Source organism: Amblyomma maculatum, chromosome 7 (genome assembly GCF_055883805.1).
Source record: "Amblyomma maculatum isolate TAMU_Amacu chromosome 7, ASM5588380v1, whole genome shotgun sequence".
NCBI classification, from domain to species: domain Eukaryota; kingdom Metazoa; phylum Arthropoda; class Arachnida; order Ixodida; family Ixodidae; genus Amblyomma; species Amblyomma maculatum.
The window spans coordinates 103053999-103070045 of record NC_139350.1 but is presented as its reverse complement, the minus strand read 5'-3'; the positions used below and the strand labels follow the sequence as shown (position 1 = coordinate 103070045).

Below are 16047 nucleotides of genomic sequence, written 5' to 3'. Positions count from 1 at the left end.
AAATTGGTAATAAATGCCTGGTAAGTTTCAGAGGCCTACAAAATAGCTAGTTTAATATAAGAAAAATCATTTGAATTGTTCTTGCTGAATATCAGACGACGCGTACGGGCATTTAGCGCCGACGCAGGAAGCGCCTGCTTTCATCTTGGCAGCTCAAGAGCGCGTCTTCTTTCCTTCATATGCATTGGGAATGTTCTCAAGTACCCATACAGCAGTGCGCGCCGCTCCTTCCCTGCCCTGGTAGTTGCTTTTAGCACAGGATAATGTACAGATGCATGCAGTTACGCCATGCATGCGGAATAAATTATTCCCTGTCATAAACTTTGTTATGATTGTCAGCAAACGACAACAAAGATCATCTTCATCATCTTGTGAAGCAAGCATATCGCTGTAAGGTCGCCAAGCTTATACAACGGCTAACAAGAGTCCTAAATTGTCCCAAAATACAGGGACGCAAAGAAGCAGCCGAATAAAGGGCAATTAAAATACCATACAAACAGCGTTTAACAATTGCAGGCTTGTCTTGACCTGCTTAGTTAGGTATCCTGCGCCACAGCCAGAGCGCGAACTGCTGTTGAAGCGACAGATTATTCAACGCGTGTTCAACAATGGCTGTTTTCATTACAGCGATGTTTTCCTTGCTACTTGAGGAGACATCAGCACTACTGAACATGTGCAGCTGGCAAGCGTCGTATGTCAATTTTGCGGGTACCATACTGCGTGTCGCATCAGCGGCTTGAAAGCGGCAATGTCGAAGATGCCCAAGAATTAGCACAGTAAGTGAAGGTCGGGGAAGCCGTGAGTCTTAACCTTCGACTTGTTTTTCCATTGACATGAACATAACCCAAATTAGTACTCACGGTGCAGTTTGTGAGAGCGTCATACCGTCAAATAACGATTCGACAGTCAGGCATTAAACATTGTTGAACACTTAAAAAATTGGACGCATGCATATGTCGTATAGTGGGATTGTGATGATTGCTGAATGCGGCGCGTTTTTGCACTGAAAAAGCTGCGAAACAAGACATTGATACCCTCCTACTACCGCAGCGTATCACAAAAAAATTTGGGAACGCCGTTCAGCTCCGTTCTCGAATCGTATGACGCCACAACTTCGATGGGTCCTACCAGTCACTAAACTTAGTCGCAGCTTTTTTTTTGTGCAACTGTTACTGAGTGGTCGGTTTCACTACGCTCAAAGGCTCTTCTGTCTCTGTAGCAACGAAGAGACTATCAAGCCTGCAAACGGCCGTACCCAGGTGCCCGCTGTGATGCGTCGCTTACCGCACAGCCGAGCCGTCGTCGTAGATGGGCACTCGGAAAAGCGCTTCACTGGCTCCGTTTTTCTAACGGAGAAGACGCACGTTTTTAGCGCACGGCCAGAATTGACCGACTATGAAGAAGGAGAGCCCAGCCGCTGCGCAGCGCGTAGCCTAAGCTATCCTAAGCGTAGCCATGCAGCGGTTTTTGCAGCTCAACTAGGTTTAACCGGAGCTAAATCACTGCCAAATATAATCTCTCGCGCCGACATTGACGACGACGACGGTGACGATGAAGACGCTGCATTATCTAAGCAACAGGGACCTTACGCCATCACCTATAAGGAACTGCACATACATGAATTTCCGATGATGCCAACGTTGCACACCATTGGATATTTTACTACCCCTACCTGGCGATACGGAATCCAGGGTGGCACCCTTGCTCTTTTTTTTTGGCAACTTGGAATGTTTCGTTTGGTACTTTTACTAGCCTTCTTAGGTAAGGGGACATACAAAGTCAAGCAACTGTAAAGACAACCTATTAGGATAGGATAGGAAATACGTTAATTTCTCAAGGAATGTCTTGTGTGTAATAGGTTGTAAAGGCAACTTATTATTTCCAAGCTTTTGCGGCCTAGCTTGACAGCCGTGCTGTACGTGTGCGGCACCACTGTAAGGACGGATGTAATTTTCCTATGGCAGCTCGACAGCTCGACGCGGTGCACAACCTGGCGAACACCACGATTCAAAGTATACGTTCCGAATTACCATCACGCAAGCTAAGTAACGTGGCGGCGCCAAGCGGTCGCAAAGGGGAGCAGTTGGCACTCCGAAGTTTTGTAAGGTGCCAGAAAATATGCCCAGCACTTCGTTTGGAACCTGACGAGGAGAGTGCAATATGTCGTTGTGCAACCCTGACTTGTACCATCGCGAGAGTGTGAAGACCCATTGTCTTTTGAACATTTATGCTTACGACGAGCGATGTGCAGAAATCACACATCCGATATCAACCCTTTAATTGGGCACGCGGCAGGTTATAAACTGCGGCGGATACATCTCTTGCATCAGGCAGACACTGGACTGAAACTTTTTTCACTGTCAGTTTCAGTTTGTTCCCTGAGTGCGTATTATCTTGCGTGAAGAAGACAAAAACAGATGTTTGGAAAGTTAAATAGGAATTCTTTATAACCTTCTGTGGCACAAATTTTGTCTATTTTTCTACGGGTTCTAAAAAGCAAAGCGTGACTGCAACGTTTTAGGTGAGTTCTAGGCGAGATTGCACTAAAGTTACTCTGACAAGGACAATATAGCTATAAAATTTATACAAACATTGTGAACATCTATTGAACAATGTATTTATTTCTTTGGAAAGCACGGATCAATTCAAGTCCAGGCAAAAGTGCCAAACTTTTGTGGCCTTCAGCTGTTCTGTTTGGTTACAAATTTGGCGCTAAGATAAAATGGCGTGGTTACATCTGTGTATTGTAACAACAGTTCTGGCTGTATTTAGACTGTCCAATCGTAACGTTGTAAGAAATCACTGAAACACGGAGTCGGCTCCAAGACCCAAATTTGTCATGCACCCTTCGGTGCGGCCGCTTCGTCCTGCTCGTCGCTGTCGGCCGGCTCATGTCTTCGCAGGGCTGGACCCATCTCCCTTGGCGTCCTCTTCAATAGCCGGCATCCTATTCAATGGCCGGCGTCCGTGTTGAGGTTAGAGCAACCTGCCTCCCGCCGCATTTTTGCAATGGGGAAACCGCCCTGCACATTGTGTTGATATCATAACATGTATAAAGTTCAGTTGTCATTTTGAACTATTGCTGTAGCAAGTGAATACTATTTCTCGAAGCACTAGATTTTCAGGTTCATTTATCGCAAGGGTAAATGACCTCTAACACAGGCGCTCAATTATAACTGCTTTAAGATAGACTTTATGACAGGCACGAAAGTATTTTCTTTTGGGCTTATATGGATATAACTGTGCGTGTTGTGCTGGAACTGGTGGCGCTATGGCGGTAAGTGACTAAGGCTATTATGCCAATCTGGAGCGTAGGAATTTTGTTGGTAGTATGTATATATTGTGCCGCTGTTTTAGTTTAGAATTTGATTAACACATGCTCTTTTTTTAGACATCCTAAGGATTTGGTATATTCACATAAAAGAAACATTCGGTGAGAAGCTGATCATTTATCGTAAAATTGACTGAAATATTTTTCGCAGTTTGTTGGATTATCTTGAAGCATTTAGATATGATTTACTGGAAGTTTTACACAAAAACGTTCGACATTTTTTGTTGGAAAAAGTTGTTTGCAAGGAATGTGTGAGCAATATCAATCCGGAATAACGTTACATCAAATAAGACCGCTCTTAGTGCTTCCAGGGCTTACATTATCCTAAACTAGGCTTCACTAAATGGAGTTTTTATTTCGTTCGTGGACCCTAGACTTCTGCCATTTATATTTTGATTTAATGCATATTAACCACACAAAGTCTTCAGAGCCTATGTAAACATTTTTATTTCATAAGTCTGGGCTTGTTTTGCACCAGCTCTCGTTACCATCTATGTCGACATGGCTTGAGAAATAGCGAAGTCATATTTTATGCCTTTGCGCTCCGACTGTTCTATCTTATGTATGATGTCTAATGTGAAACATTGAACTGCGTATCTTGACTGGAGTGCTGCGATGAGTTCAACAAGTCAGAGTAGACTGTTCTGCTTTTTATCTTATTTATTTTCTGGACAGCTCCACGCACGTGAATTCATCAGTAAAAACTGATACCCAATGTGGCTGTCTTGCTATATTACGGTTTTACTACGTACGGTTTTGCTTTGGTTTTGACAATACTGAGTAGCAAAGGAGTGATCAATTTGGGTAAACAGAAGAGTGTTCTAGATGTGCACCTTGTGACGATAAGATAACACAGGTTGTTTGGAAGAAACTTCATTTTCAGTATGTTTGTGCTCGTGAGCGCTGTTATGTCGGCGAGGGACGGTCCATCAGTTATTACGCTAAGGCTATTAATGAGTGATAATTTGTACGCTCACGGTGAGAGGTGTAAACACAGGTTTTGTGCCGGGTCGAGACGTTTAAAATATGGTCACAGAGACCCATATACTACGCTTCCATAATATAAGGTTGAGGGTAGAATTGGGTGACAGATGTGTAAGAGAACTTCTGTCCGACCCTCAGTATATTCGCGAGAGTACCTTGAGTATATTGAAGGAATAAGACGCTTAAATTTGCGGTTGTTTGTACATGGTAGAGACAACTTTTCAAACATGAAATTTAGAAAATTGTTTACGCTTATAATAGGTAGAATGTTTTTTTTTTTTTTTTTCTGGGGTAGGTTAGGTTCAGACTAATCGTCCTTTCAGCAAAAACAGAAATGCTACTGACATCTGTGGGGAGAAATGAAGCCCCTTTTTGCCCTTCCATGTGGTCAATTTATATTAATCTGGAAACCTTTTTTCGCGCGTCTATATATTCCGGGATGTGGAAGCTATCAAGTGATGGTGAACACAAACTGTATAGATACACCATGAAGGAAGTGAATAGTGGTCAATGACCAATTACGAAGTTTTAGACGTTTCGAAACACTTTATGGGTTTTTTCTTCTCTCCTCTGGACAAGACATTGTGATCACTTGCATACGCAAGACGTGACATAACGAGCATGAGCAAATGGCTATCGTAGTCCTTATCATCCGTATCATGGCAGGTAGCGTTGGAAGAATGATTAGCGATTCCCGCAGCCGCCGATTTAACAAGTTTATTCCTTTGGCAACAATAGTGGTTTGTTCTAGTCATTTAGCGTGTTCTTGCGCATGGCTCACATTGGCGTTCATTGAGTTGTTCCTTACGCCATGTTCGTGGTCGGTAAACAATTTCGAGATCTTTCTGATTCGCCCAAGTACACTTGGGGGAACCGGAATTTTTCCTATTGGCTGTTTCACTTTCACATTCACATTCACGAGTTATTTTCGAAGCTTGATGGTCGCAATGCGGGAAAAGCGCTTGCCATATCTCGAAAACACACAATAGCGGCTCGCTGGTTTATTTATAACGGATATATTACGAATTCGCGGATTAATGTGTCGTTATAATTCCTTTGAACAAGAAATGTAGTAATGCTTAAGATAATGCCTTGAGACAGTACTTTCCCGAATAAAGTGCTCAAAAGGGTTGACTCCTAAGCGCGCATTAAATGCATGGTTTGCAAGGAAATCAGCCAGGAAGCCAACATCCTACAGTGGATGCCTAGATATACTAGCTCACTGAGAATGCCGTACCTCCAGGCCTGCTCTTCAATTACTACTGATCGAAAAAGACGGACAGGCAATGCTCTTTATTCATGAATGCTTCACTGGGAGTATTATCAAGACGAACCAGGTAGACAGTTCACCATGCTTCCTATCTACCCTCATAATGTCGAGAAGTGCTTGTGAACGTAGAACAAAAGTTACCCGAATATTGCGAAGACGATTTGTCTTGGCACCTTGTCAGTGCGTACAGGCCTACTACTACTACGTGAGATTGTCGGTTTTCAAGGTTTCAGAAAAGACACTAACGGTTGCTCTTCCAGGCCTCGAAAATTTTTCCTCCTATCATTATTCTGTTAAACGCATCAGTTGTGCAACTACAAAGATTGTTGCGCCAGCATTCAGAAAATTCGTCAGTCCTTGGAGCGGTTCGCTTACCCTGAGATAGTAGTCTTGATTTCTTGGATTAGTCAAACTATCATAGGCTTTGTACGTGCCTTTCATTTATTGGCAGCGTTTGTATTTCATGGATCTTTTTTTGCTTCAAAAGGGATTGTGCATGGAGTGAAGAACTGGAAACTGTGGCTAAGTATTACCCTAATATGTCTGTCAACCAAAAAGAACTGTAAACGGCGAGTAGCGGCTAGTCAGCCTTCCAACATACTTCCACATTTTTCCTAGGTCATAAAGGTGCTCGTGGAGTAGATACAATTGTGACATGACAATTTCTCAATATTTCGACGGATGTGGCATGCTTCTGCTCACCTTGTTTTAAATTGAAAGGTATTCATGCGCAGGGTATCTTCGAAAGGGACCCCAGGCCTTGTTCTGCATTTTTTGTTCACGTCTCTACATTCTCGTGTACACCAAAATTTCTCCTCCTTTGAACTTGGAAATTGACAGACGTGCAGCAGGAATGCATGTAGTCGACATTTCATTGATTTTGTCTACGCCACGGTACTCTGAACTGCATCTAACCGGCTTATCAAAAAAATTGCCAGTCACCTAAATGGTGTTCCACGACTAGGAATCCTGCGGTATGATTGATGTGAGGATGATACACTGATCAACCCAGGCGGGTGATCGCTTAGGTATGGATTGTCTAACACTTTCCTTTAATTGTTCCGATACTATGAAAACTTGGGGCATTGTATGTTTTCATTCCCTGTTGCCATTCAATCACCCCACTTTCCACACCCACCTCCCCCAACGAGGCGGGCTTGGTTAGCATCTGACCAGCTGAATGATCAGTTGGCCTTGTTGACCCTGGCCCAGGACATTCTTGACGCTTAGTAAAGCGTTGAATAAAGTTGCTTCCCCCTCCTCCTCTTTTCTTTAATACCGGTAAAATTAGAAGGTTAACTATTCGACAAATCTATAGATCTGATCCTATATTATATTTAGAAGCAATAATTGGTCTTATCCGAGCTCTATAAACAAATTTGTTAGACAAAAAATATTCTATGAAAGTTCTATAGATTATATGCCTTATCGCTACCCCAAAGAGATGAATGGGCGTCAAAATCTCCGACTACAAGATTTTATCTTGCAAAAGCAGATCCTCTATATTGTCGACATTACCGTGAAATATTTTCATGTAACATATTACTTTTGTGTATAAATGGAGAAATAACTGGTTAGCCTTTTGCATTGCTACTACTCGGGGCCTGTCCCTTTTAAGCAAATCAAGAAGCGGCACCATCCGTCCGACATCGATGGCATAGCGCCACCTACGCTGGTATTCATTGCCTGTTAAAGGTCAATGCCGCAGACACATTTTGTAGCGAAAGCTATTCTGGGCTAGGGTATCAAGCAGTCGGCGTGGCACCGTGTTCCGTATGCTCCGCAGGGCGTTGCGCCACTGCCTAACAACTGTCACGTGGTATAGACCGAGAGCTGGGCCAGGTATTGGAGGAGGAAAGAAGAAGAAAAATAAGGAAAAGAAGAAGAAAAAAATAAGGAAAAGAAGAAGAAGAGAAAGAAGCAGTAAAAAAAGCTGCAAAATAAGACGAAGGAAAAGAAGAAGAAGAAGACAAATAAGGTAGTTGGTAGAGGCGAAAGACAATAGCGACGTGCGAAGAAAGAAGGCTCGTTGGAATGTTGTGACGGCGGAACATTAAATCCAGGTGTCCGCAGAAAAATGCGCTGAAACACTCACACCTTTCTATCACTTGGTTCAAGCCATGCTTAACCTCCTCTCCCCCCCCCCTCCTCCATTATTTGTGTCTTTGGCCTCGCCTCGTGGGGAAGAGACCTGCACTCTCGCCGACCCGCAAAATGCCAAACCCTTCTTTTGAGGTGGTAGACTGGTGCGGCCTTCTGCCTGGGGCGAGGTTTACGATGCCTCAGGCTCACTTTGTGTGGCTTGGGCCAAAAAGCAGTGTAGCCCCCCTCCCCGCCCAGTCGCACTGTTTTGAAATAACTTTTCTGCTCAGAACTGAAATGCGCGGAGCTAAAAGAAAGCTTTTGTTCTGAATGTGTAATTCTCTAAATCCTATATTATCAAGTTCCTTTGTGTGAGAATACTTTTTAACGCGGTAGCGTTAAGGAGCTCGTGTCGCAGAAAAGCCGGTGTCGTCGGCGGCGTTGGCCGTGAGCGATAAATCCCGGCATGCACTTCATAAATAAAAAGCAACTTCCAAGATGGGCTGGGTGGGAATCGAACCAGGGTCTCCAGAGTGAGACGGAGACGCTACCACTCAGCCACGAGTTCGATGCTTGAAAGCGGTACAAAAGCGCTTCTAGTTAATGCGGTGTTGCCTTCGAAACGTGCCGTAGAACGTTATACTGCGGTGTATATCGGAAATTATGAGCATGTTACTTACAGAAGTCGCGGTTACACGAGTAGCGAAGTACGTTTCCGCTACATTTCTTCTGCGCTCTGCGCACATGCAGAGCCATCTTGCGGCAAACACAGAAGAACCCCTCCTCGCAATGTGCGGCGCTGCCCCGACATGTGGCGCGCCACTCGCCCCTGACGTTTCGCCGTGCACCCTCACGGGTTGAAGAATCAAGCGTCTTTCCTTTCTTTAGATCACTATCTTCGCTCACCCGCTTCTCCCCTTCGGGCCGCGCGGGTACCGGTGCGGGGATGCCCCAATACCCTTGCGTTTAATAAGTTTTCTCGACGAGGTGCAATAACGCTATCGCGTTCCACTCTTGAAGGCGAAGCTTAAGCGTCCTCCAAATTTTTTACTCTCTTTCAGGTAAGGCAAGACCTGTAGTAAACCAGGGGTTCTCCTTTACAGTGACCGCAGAGAAAAGTAGTTTCCGCACAGACTTTGGTTGAATGCTCTTTTGAGGCTCATTTCGCCCATTTCTAGCGGCCGCGAGAAGTCTGAGGGTCCGGATTATGGCACTTAAAGCACCATCACAAATTGGGTATGTAGTGTTCAACGTTAATTCTCAGGTCGCCAATATCAATTAAGGCAAGGAGAGTACTGAAGGCAAATGTAAGGACAATGTGCTTTACCGCGATTGATTTGTTTTTTTATGACGTTTATGCTGTGGACACTTACTACATTTTTATCGACAAGACCTTGAAGCATTCTTTTTTGTTCAGGGGTATGGAGCCAGTTTTTAAAATCTCACTTCGGATTGTGGCCAAGGATCGGAGTGCCGTGATGGAGGCGGCTTTATATGTGCTCCGTAGACTTTATATTAGACAGGTTTGTGAATTGCGCATTACAGTCGTGTGCAAGAAAAAGGTCTGTGCTCGCTATTTTTGTCACCATTTATTCTGCACCGATTTTTCAACATTTAATGGGAAGGTGATTAACGCTTTTGTTTCTTTTCACTAAGAGTAACTAAGAGAAATAGTGCTGCTTTCAGAAAAACAGATGTTACATCGGGCCGCTTCCTTTTCCAAGGATCATCATATTCATAAAAAAAATGAATGACAGGAGCTATAGCGCCAGTTATTCACCGTGATGCCCAAGAAGGGGGCTGTACAAGGTCTCGCATACAAATCTTGCCCATGCCAGCTGTGCACTATAACTAAAGCCTAATATCGCATTACATGTGATTTTCATACCCCACAAGTTTAACCTTCGCCGTCAGAAAAAAAGGGAAAAGCAAAAAACAAACGAGGAGACAGGCTAAGGGGAGAATGGGAAAACGTGGCTGTCGGTTTTCCTCCATCAGATCAGGTCAGAGATGCCGATAACGAGAATATTGGGCCAAAGCGGTGTTGGCTCCGCCGAGGGCCCTTAAAGTTTCTAACACTCGTCATCGGCTCATCCACCAGCATTTATTTTTCCTGGTGACGGTGATGCCATATATAAAGCTAGGCGTGGGGGCTCATATGGACAGTGGTGTCGCGCAATACATACAGATAGCTCATTGAGCTCTGTGGGGGAGGTAAAGGATTCACGAGTGACATCCAGATATATATTGGCATAGAACTTGTTTTTTCAATTTAGACTTACTACATAGTAACTCTAGTTCAGTTTCCTACAACTAAAACATGAAACCTAGGGAAAGGGCACCGAAAAGCTGTTACTGTAAAGGAAAAATTGTAGTACTTCCCTACAACTGCGCATTTCTCACTCTCGCCACTGCTCATTCATTCTTATTAAACCCTCTTCTTTCAATGAAGAACGATCCTTCTGTTACTCTCCGAGGTTACGACCATATAGTGACTACAACAACTGCCACAGTGTTGCACTACGCAAAATGTATCGAATGGGTTCTTGACAGATCTAGCTATGTAGTGAAACAGACTTGAATTGTTACAAACGCACTGCCCCCTCCTCCCCTCTTGGCTTGCCTTCATTCCAGGGTAACCCATGCCCCCTTTGTATAGTAAGAACCCTCCGAGGCTTTTCCCAGGCAACAGGTCTGCATTAGCGACCGTGGCTGCTAATGTTACTACAATGGCCACGGCAACGCGAAATCCTGCAAACAGGAGCTTAGCTTTCAAAACATGATGAGAAAGGGTGCTGAAATAGCACAGGAGCACAAATCGGTGGATGGCCAATCTTTCGTAGTCTCCCCGTCAAAGAGCAAGATATTTATAGGCACAGCCCGACAGCTGCCTGAGCATCCGGTTGACGGAGCATGACTACGACCTCAAGAAATCATACCTGTCTACATAAGGGCGCCAGTGCATTTTTGTTGAACAATAGTCGAAATGCAGAAGAGCAATGATTTCATGCTCTCCGAGAAAATCAGCCCGGTGTTACTCGGCTGATAAACATTATGCGTGCACTTCTTGGGTATCAAACTGGACGCCACACCTGCTCCCGAAATTCAGCGCTCTCGATGGTATTCATTAATAATGTAAGAAAAGAATGGTGCGGCCTCCATGCATCCCACAGACTAGTTCTTCCCGGGACATTTATGAAACTGAAGATAGTATTTACGCGAATTGTTTTGTAAGCGGCACATTGCAGGTATTCCGATTTACCGCATTCTAACGGCTGATTCCATCTAATGGAGTTGCAACTTGAGCCATTTGGTGGCACCAAGCTTTGTGAATAGCGCAATAGACACTGTGGGCTTTCGCGCCATATGGTATTCCTTGTCCGCTCCTCGATTTGTGGCGTCAGTCACAACTAGACGTACATACATCCCACACTGCAGCCGTTAGTCTAGGTTGTTGTTGTTGTTGTTGTGTTGGGTTTTTTGGCGCATAAGCAACTAAGGCTATCATGCGCCACGAGCAAGGTGAAAGTTTTGTTTTGCAAGAAATGGGAAAATGAGTGTGTTAAAAACTAATTTGTTTAAAAAATCTCCTTTTAAAAACTTGGGTTGTTTTAGATCCAATGGTGCTTAAGCTGCCAACACCATGATGTGCCTAGCACAAGGTTTCAGTTTCTCTTAGTGACGTATGCTTCATTTTTTCCTACAGTTTGTGTAAAACATTTGCTTCCCTTATGAAACTAAAAACACAAGATAAATCAACAAGTCCATCATCATCTAAAATCAGTTTAGGGTGAAAAGAAATGTATTCTTTGTAAAATTTTGCAAAAAATTTTTTTCTTATCCTTTCAAGACTTGCGCATGTGAATAAAATGTGGTTAATAGTTAGTTCCTCTCCGCATTTTTCGCATCGTGGTTTCTCTTCTTTTTTCAACAAAAAATTGTGTGTCAGGTGCGTGTGTCCAATGCGGAGACGGCATAGGATCACTTCTATAAAACGGTCCTTATGCCGGCACGACATCCATTCTCCCAAAATGGGCTTTACTAAGAGTAGTTTATTTCCCACTTCACTGTCCCAGGCAGACTGCCATTTTTCTTTTAATTTGAGATGTACAAGTTTCGTACAGTCTTTGTAAGGTATGCTTATACTCTTTGTTTGCTTGTCGCGGGCTTCAGCAGCACATGTGTCTGCTCTGTCATTGCCTTTAATGCCCACGTGACTCGGGACCCAGCAGAATTTTACGTTGTATCCTCGAGCTATGGCTGTTGTTATATTGTGTATTATGTTTCCGAGTAAAGGAGCAGCTGCATTTCTGGAATTTAGAGCTGTGAGAACACTTAGAGAGTCTGTAAATATAATGCTGTTTATGACATTCTCTTTTAATATTTTTTCTGTACGCAACAGAAATGGCATAGGATTCAGCAGTGAAAATAGACGCGCAGTGTGGAAGTCTTATGATTTCCACAGAATCTCCTTGCACAACTGCACTTCCAGTGTACACAGCAGTTTTAGATCAATCGGTATAAAAGTCTGAAGTTTTTGTACTTTTCCTGCAAGTTTAGGAATTCCTGAATAATGTGCTCTTGTGGGGTTTTGGCTTTTGGAAACTGTGTGAGAGTGAGGTCACAGATTTCAGGAAGACTGTACCATGGAGGTAGAGGGCTTTTGTTTTGTGCGACATCAGGCAAGGTGTCCAGGATCTGCATCTCACTGCACATGCCTTCGAATCGCATGATCAGTGGTCTTGTTGCTTTGGGTTTATTTGTGAAAATTAATCGAGAGGGGCAAGTTGTGACAACTGGATAGCAGAGGTGTTTTTCCTGTGACCTTATTCTTAGAATGTAAGCACATGTGATGGCTATTCGCCTGTCTTCCAGTGAAGGCTCATTTGTTTCTACATACAGGCCGATGACCGATAATGCGATGATCATGACCAATAATGCGTGTTCTACCGTTAGTTAACTGTAATATTTTGAGCAAATAATACCATTTTCTAAAAACTCTGAATTGGGTAACCGCGCCATAATACGGTGTCATCGGTGCAAAATCTCAAGCACCGCATAAAACTACCTGGAATGCCAAAACCTGCCAATGATTACTACTTGGTTTGCGGGTTTTAACGTCCCAAAGCGACTCAGGCTATGAGAGACGCCGTAGTGGAGGACTCCGAAAATTTGGACCTCCTGAAGTTCTTTAACGTGCACTGACATCGCACAGCACATTGGCGCCGTGCCTTTCGCCTCCATTGAAAAGCAGCCGCCGAATCAGCATTTCATCCTGCATCCACAATGATTACTAGTACTGTCTCAAAGCCCTATAAGTCAGAGCATCAAGTCACTTTGTCACATTAGTCACGTAACACAAAGAAACACCGTTGCCAGACGTAACCACGCATAGAGCCAGTGCTGCCCATTTCAAAAAGAGCAAAGAAAACGTTTTCCTGCTAGACATCTAGTACAAAAAATAAAACAGATGGCTGTGGGGAAGCCTCGGTACGCGAGCGAAAGTTTCGCCTGGATAACATGCCTTCCTCCAGGCTTGTCTTCACTTGGACGAAGATAAGTTCGCATGTCGAAACGTAAGCTAGCGCATTGAAGGTTCCTCTCAGCGCCCGAAAATGTTGCTTGGTGTTCCACAAGATTAAGTTTTCACTGCGCCGTGTTTATGACGTATAGTTTTATTTGCACTACTAATCAGTAAAACGAAATCCTAATTGTAGAAAAAGTGGCGAAGTAAATCGCTTATTGAGACTAAACAAAGCGAGCGATTCAAATTGTACGGCCGGATTTATATTAAATTACGCAAAACAATCATACGTGCAGGCGTTAGAGGGAACGACTGCCACCAATATAAAGTATAAAATATTCAAGTAATGTAGAAATTGGAGGCGATTGGTTTTTTTGCCACGTAGTAACGAAGGGAAACTGTTAAGCATTGTGTTTGAGGAGTCACGCTATTCTCAATTTAACAAGTTTTAGGACACATCTTCAGACTGTTTCACGAAAATGGCACTAAGCGGAGAAGAACCTTGTCACAAAAATTAAATGACTAAACGACAGGTTTGGATAGGACTGAACGATTTGATAGGTCAACTTATTTGGGCAAGAAAGGGAAACAAAAACCAATCAGAAATGCCCACTAGACGATATTCAGTGCCAGCATACTTCTTGCTCCCGGGAGTATCAATCGAGACGAAATTTCGTCACCAACCTTTTCCCTGTTTGCCGCTGTCCATAGGCGCGAAGATTCAATTCCCGCATCTTGATCTCCTGAGCGTCTAGTTCACAGGTCACCGCTCCTGGTGAAGGAGGGGAAGTCCAAGGTTCCGTGGCACATTCTGGTGATGTCTCTACCATCCTGCACATTATGCCGACGTTTGGAATTATGTTTGAAAACGACATCACTGCATGTAGGGTGTGTGGCCAGGCAGATCGACCATTCTGCCCAAGAATGCGAGATTGAACTTGTGGCTCAAAATTAGTTGTGGTTTAGCTATGCTTCACCCTAGTTGAATGGCGAAAGCAACAGCGGAATTTTCTTTTGCCTGCTGAATTATTCTACTTCCTACCTGTGTGTCATAGGGGTAACGAGAATGCAAACACTTCTGGCAGGCTAATTTTGATATCACCCTCCCGTATGAGTTGGCAGCTCGTGCCCGTGGCATAAGGGTAACGTGAATTTAAACATCAAGGCAGGGTAATTTTTAATATAGGATCCAGGACACGGACAAGACACAAAGTGACGAGCGGTTAGACCAGGCCTATTATTGCCTTCGCAACTAAACAGCGCTAACATGAGACGAAGAAGAGAGATTTGATTTTATCGCTGTGTTTAGCCACAAGGTAATGCATGAAATAGCCCAAATTTCCACTCTGTTGATACGGGCTCGGATCACTGATGCGGCGGCTGCTTTTCTATGCCGGCGAAAAGCAAGACACCCATGTGTCGTGGCATGTCAGTGCCCGGTAAAGAAATCGAGGTAGTCGAACCTTCAGGAGCCTTCCATTATGGGGTCTCTCCTAGCCTGAGTCACAAATTCATTTCGTCGCTGAGCTGTACCCGCCAAGTGATATGATTCCACCCTCCGTTAGTGACACTGAAGTTTCCAAGCATTGCGAGCATCACGATGCGATGTGCTCGGCTCATGATTCCCAATTGGCGAAACAGGTGCACGACAGCTATTCTGTACAAAGTGATTACGCGATAACGTTTCCATACATTGTTCAGTTACCAGATTGATTGAAGGTAATTTCAAGGTCAAATCCTTGGCACGACATGGAAATAGGCTTTCGCGTTTAGTAGAGCTATACCGGTAAATTACGCTGCGAACCTGGTAAACGTCAAAAAACAAAACCCTCTAATGTTAGGTCGCAAACTAGCTGACCGCCTATCCTGTCCGCCATGAAAGATCAGTCCGGCCTTTTAATCTATCAGATGTCGCATGCACATAACCACAATGTCCGGTCTGTAGTAGTGTTCGGATAGAGGAAGATAACGATAGGACTTTTATTATCCCAGGAGACTTTCAACAGGAGTAATACGTTAGGAAATATGCCCAGACGGATTATGCCCCTGCAGTGAAGGAAGGTTCCCTGATGTCTCCTAACACCCATCACAACTTTCATTAGTAAATGGACAATGTCATTGATATGCGTAATGAAGTGCGGAAACCCAACCTAATTGCATACGAAGAGATTTTCGGCTGTCTGCGCGCCGAGAACTGAACCAAAAGCAGGCACAACCTCATCTTCCTAGGCGCAGTCTTATTACAGAAGCATCACGTAAGCTCTTGTAGTATCGTTGCACCATAACGACAATGACACTGATTTTGACGTTTATAGCGCGTTGCTAAAGTAGAGGCCCACCCCCAAACTTTGACGTAATATCTTGCTCTCTTTGCGTGTGAACCGGCCTAAATACTCCATATATGGGCATCCGAATGGTTCTGCTATGACCTCCACTGCACAAGTTAATTGCTAAAACACCGCCAGCATTGAAGCACTCCTGATCTGGCAAGTGTGGCTGCAGGACGTAGTAACTATTTCAGAGCCACCTGTTTGTAGCTCTTAAGACTGCAACTGGTCCACTCCTCGTAACAATGGAAAAAATAAGGATAACTGGTGCCGTGTAAAGTAACCTGGGAAGGTACCTTGTTCGTGCTGTCATAAAATATCTTTATGACAGAACTGAAAAACATTACAACATTCTGGCAATGTATACAAACATCGTGAAGCTTCTGATTTGTTATGGTACACATGGAAATGCTCACGTTGTAGCTTCTGGCGCTAAACGTTGTAATCTGTAGGAAGACCTAGTGTTCAAATATTGGGAAACTTTACACAACGCTTTTATCACTAATTGAATCTGCTTTCTTTAAAGCAA

The 16047-nt window shown here is 43.9% G+C and overlaps 1 protein-coding gene across 1 annotated transcript in view; it reads right to left on the bottom strand.

Moving 5' to 3' along the window:
- Positions 1-2601: 2601 nt before the first annotated feature.
- LOC146184198 (uncharacterized) overlaps positions 2602-16047 on the bottom strand; it is a 29456-nt gene continuing 16010 nt past the window's right edge. The window contains exons 4-5 of the mRNA XM_084609303.1: positions 13876-14022; positions 2602-3023 (exon numbers count right to left, since the gene is read on the bottom strand). Of these exons, the coding sequence (XP_084465429.1) occupies positions 2948-3023; positions 13876-14022 (223 nt within the window). The 3' untranslated portion in view covers positions 2602-2947. The remainder of the gene's footprint in view (positions 3024-13875; positions 14023-16047) is intronic.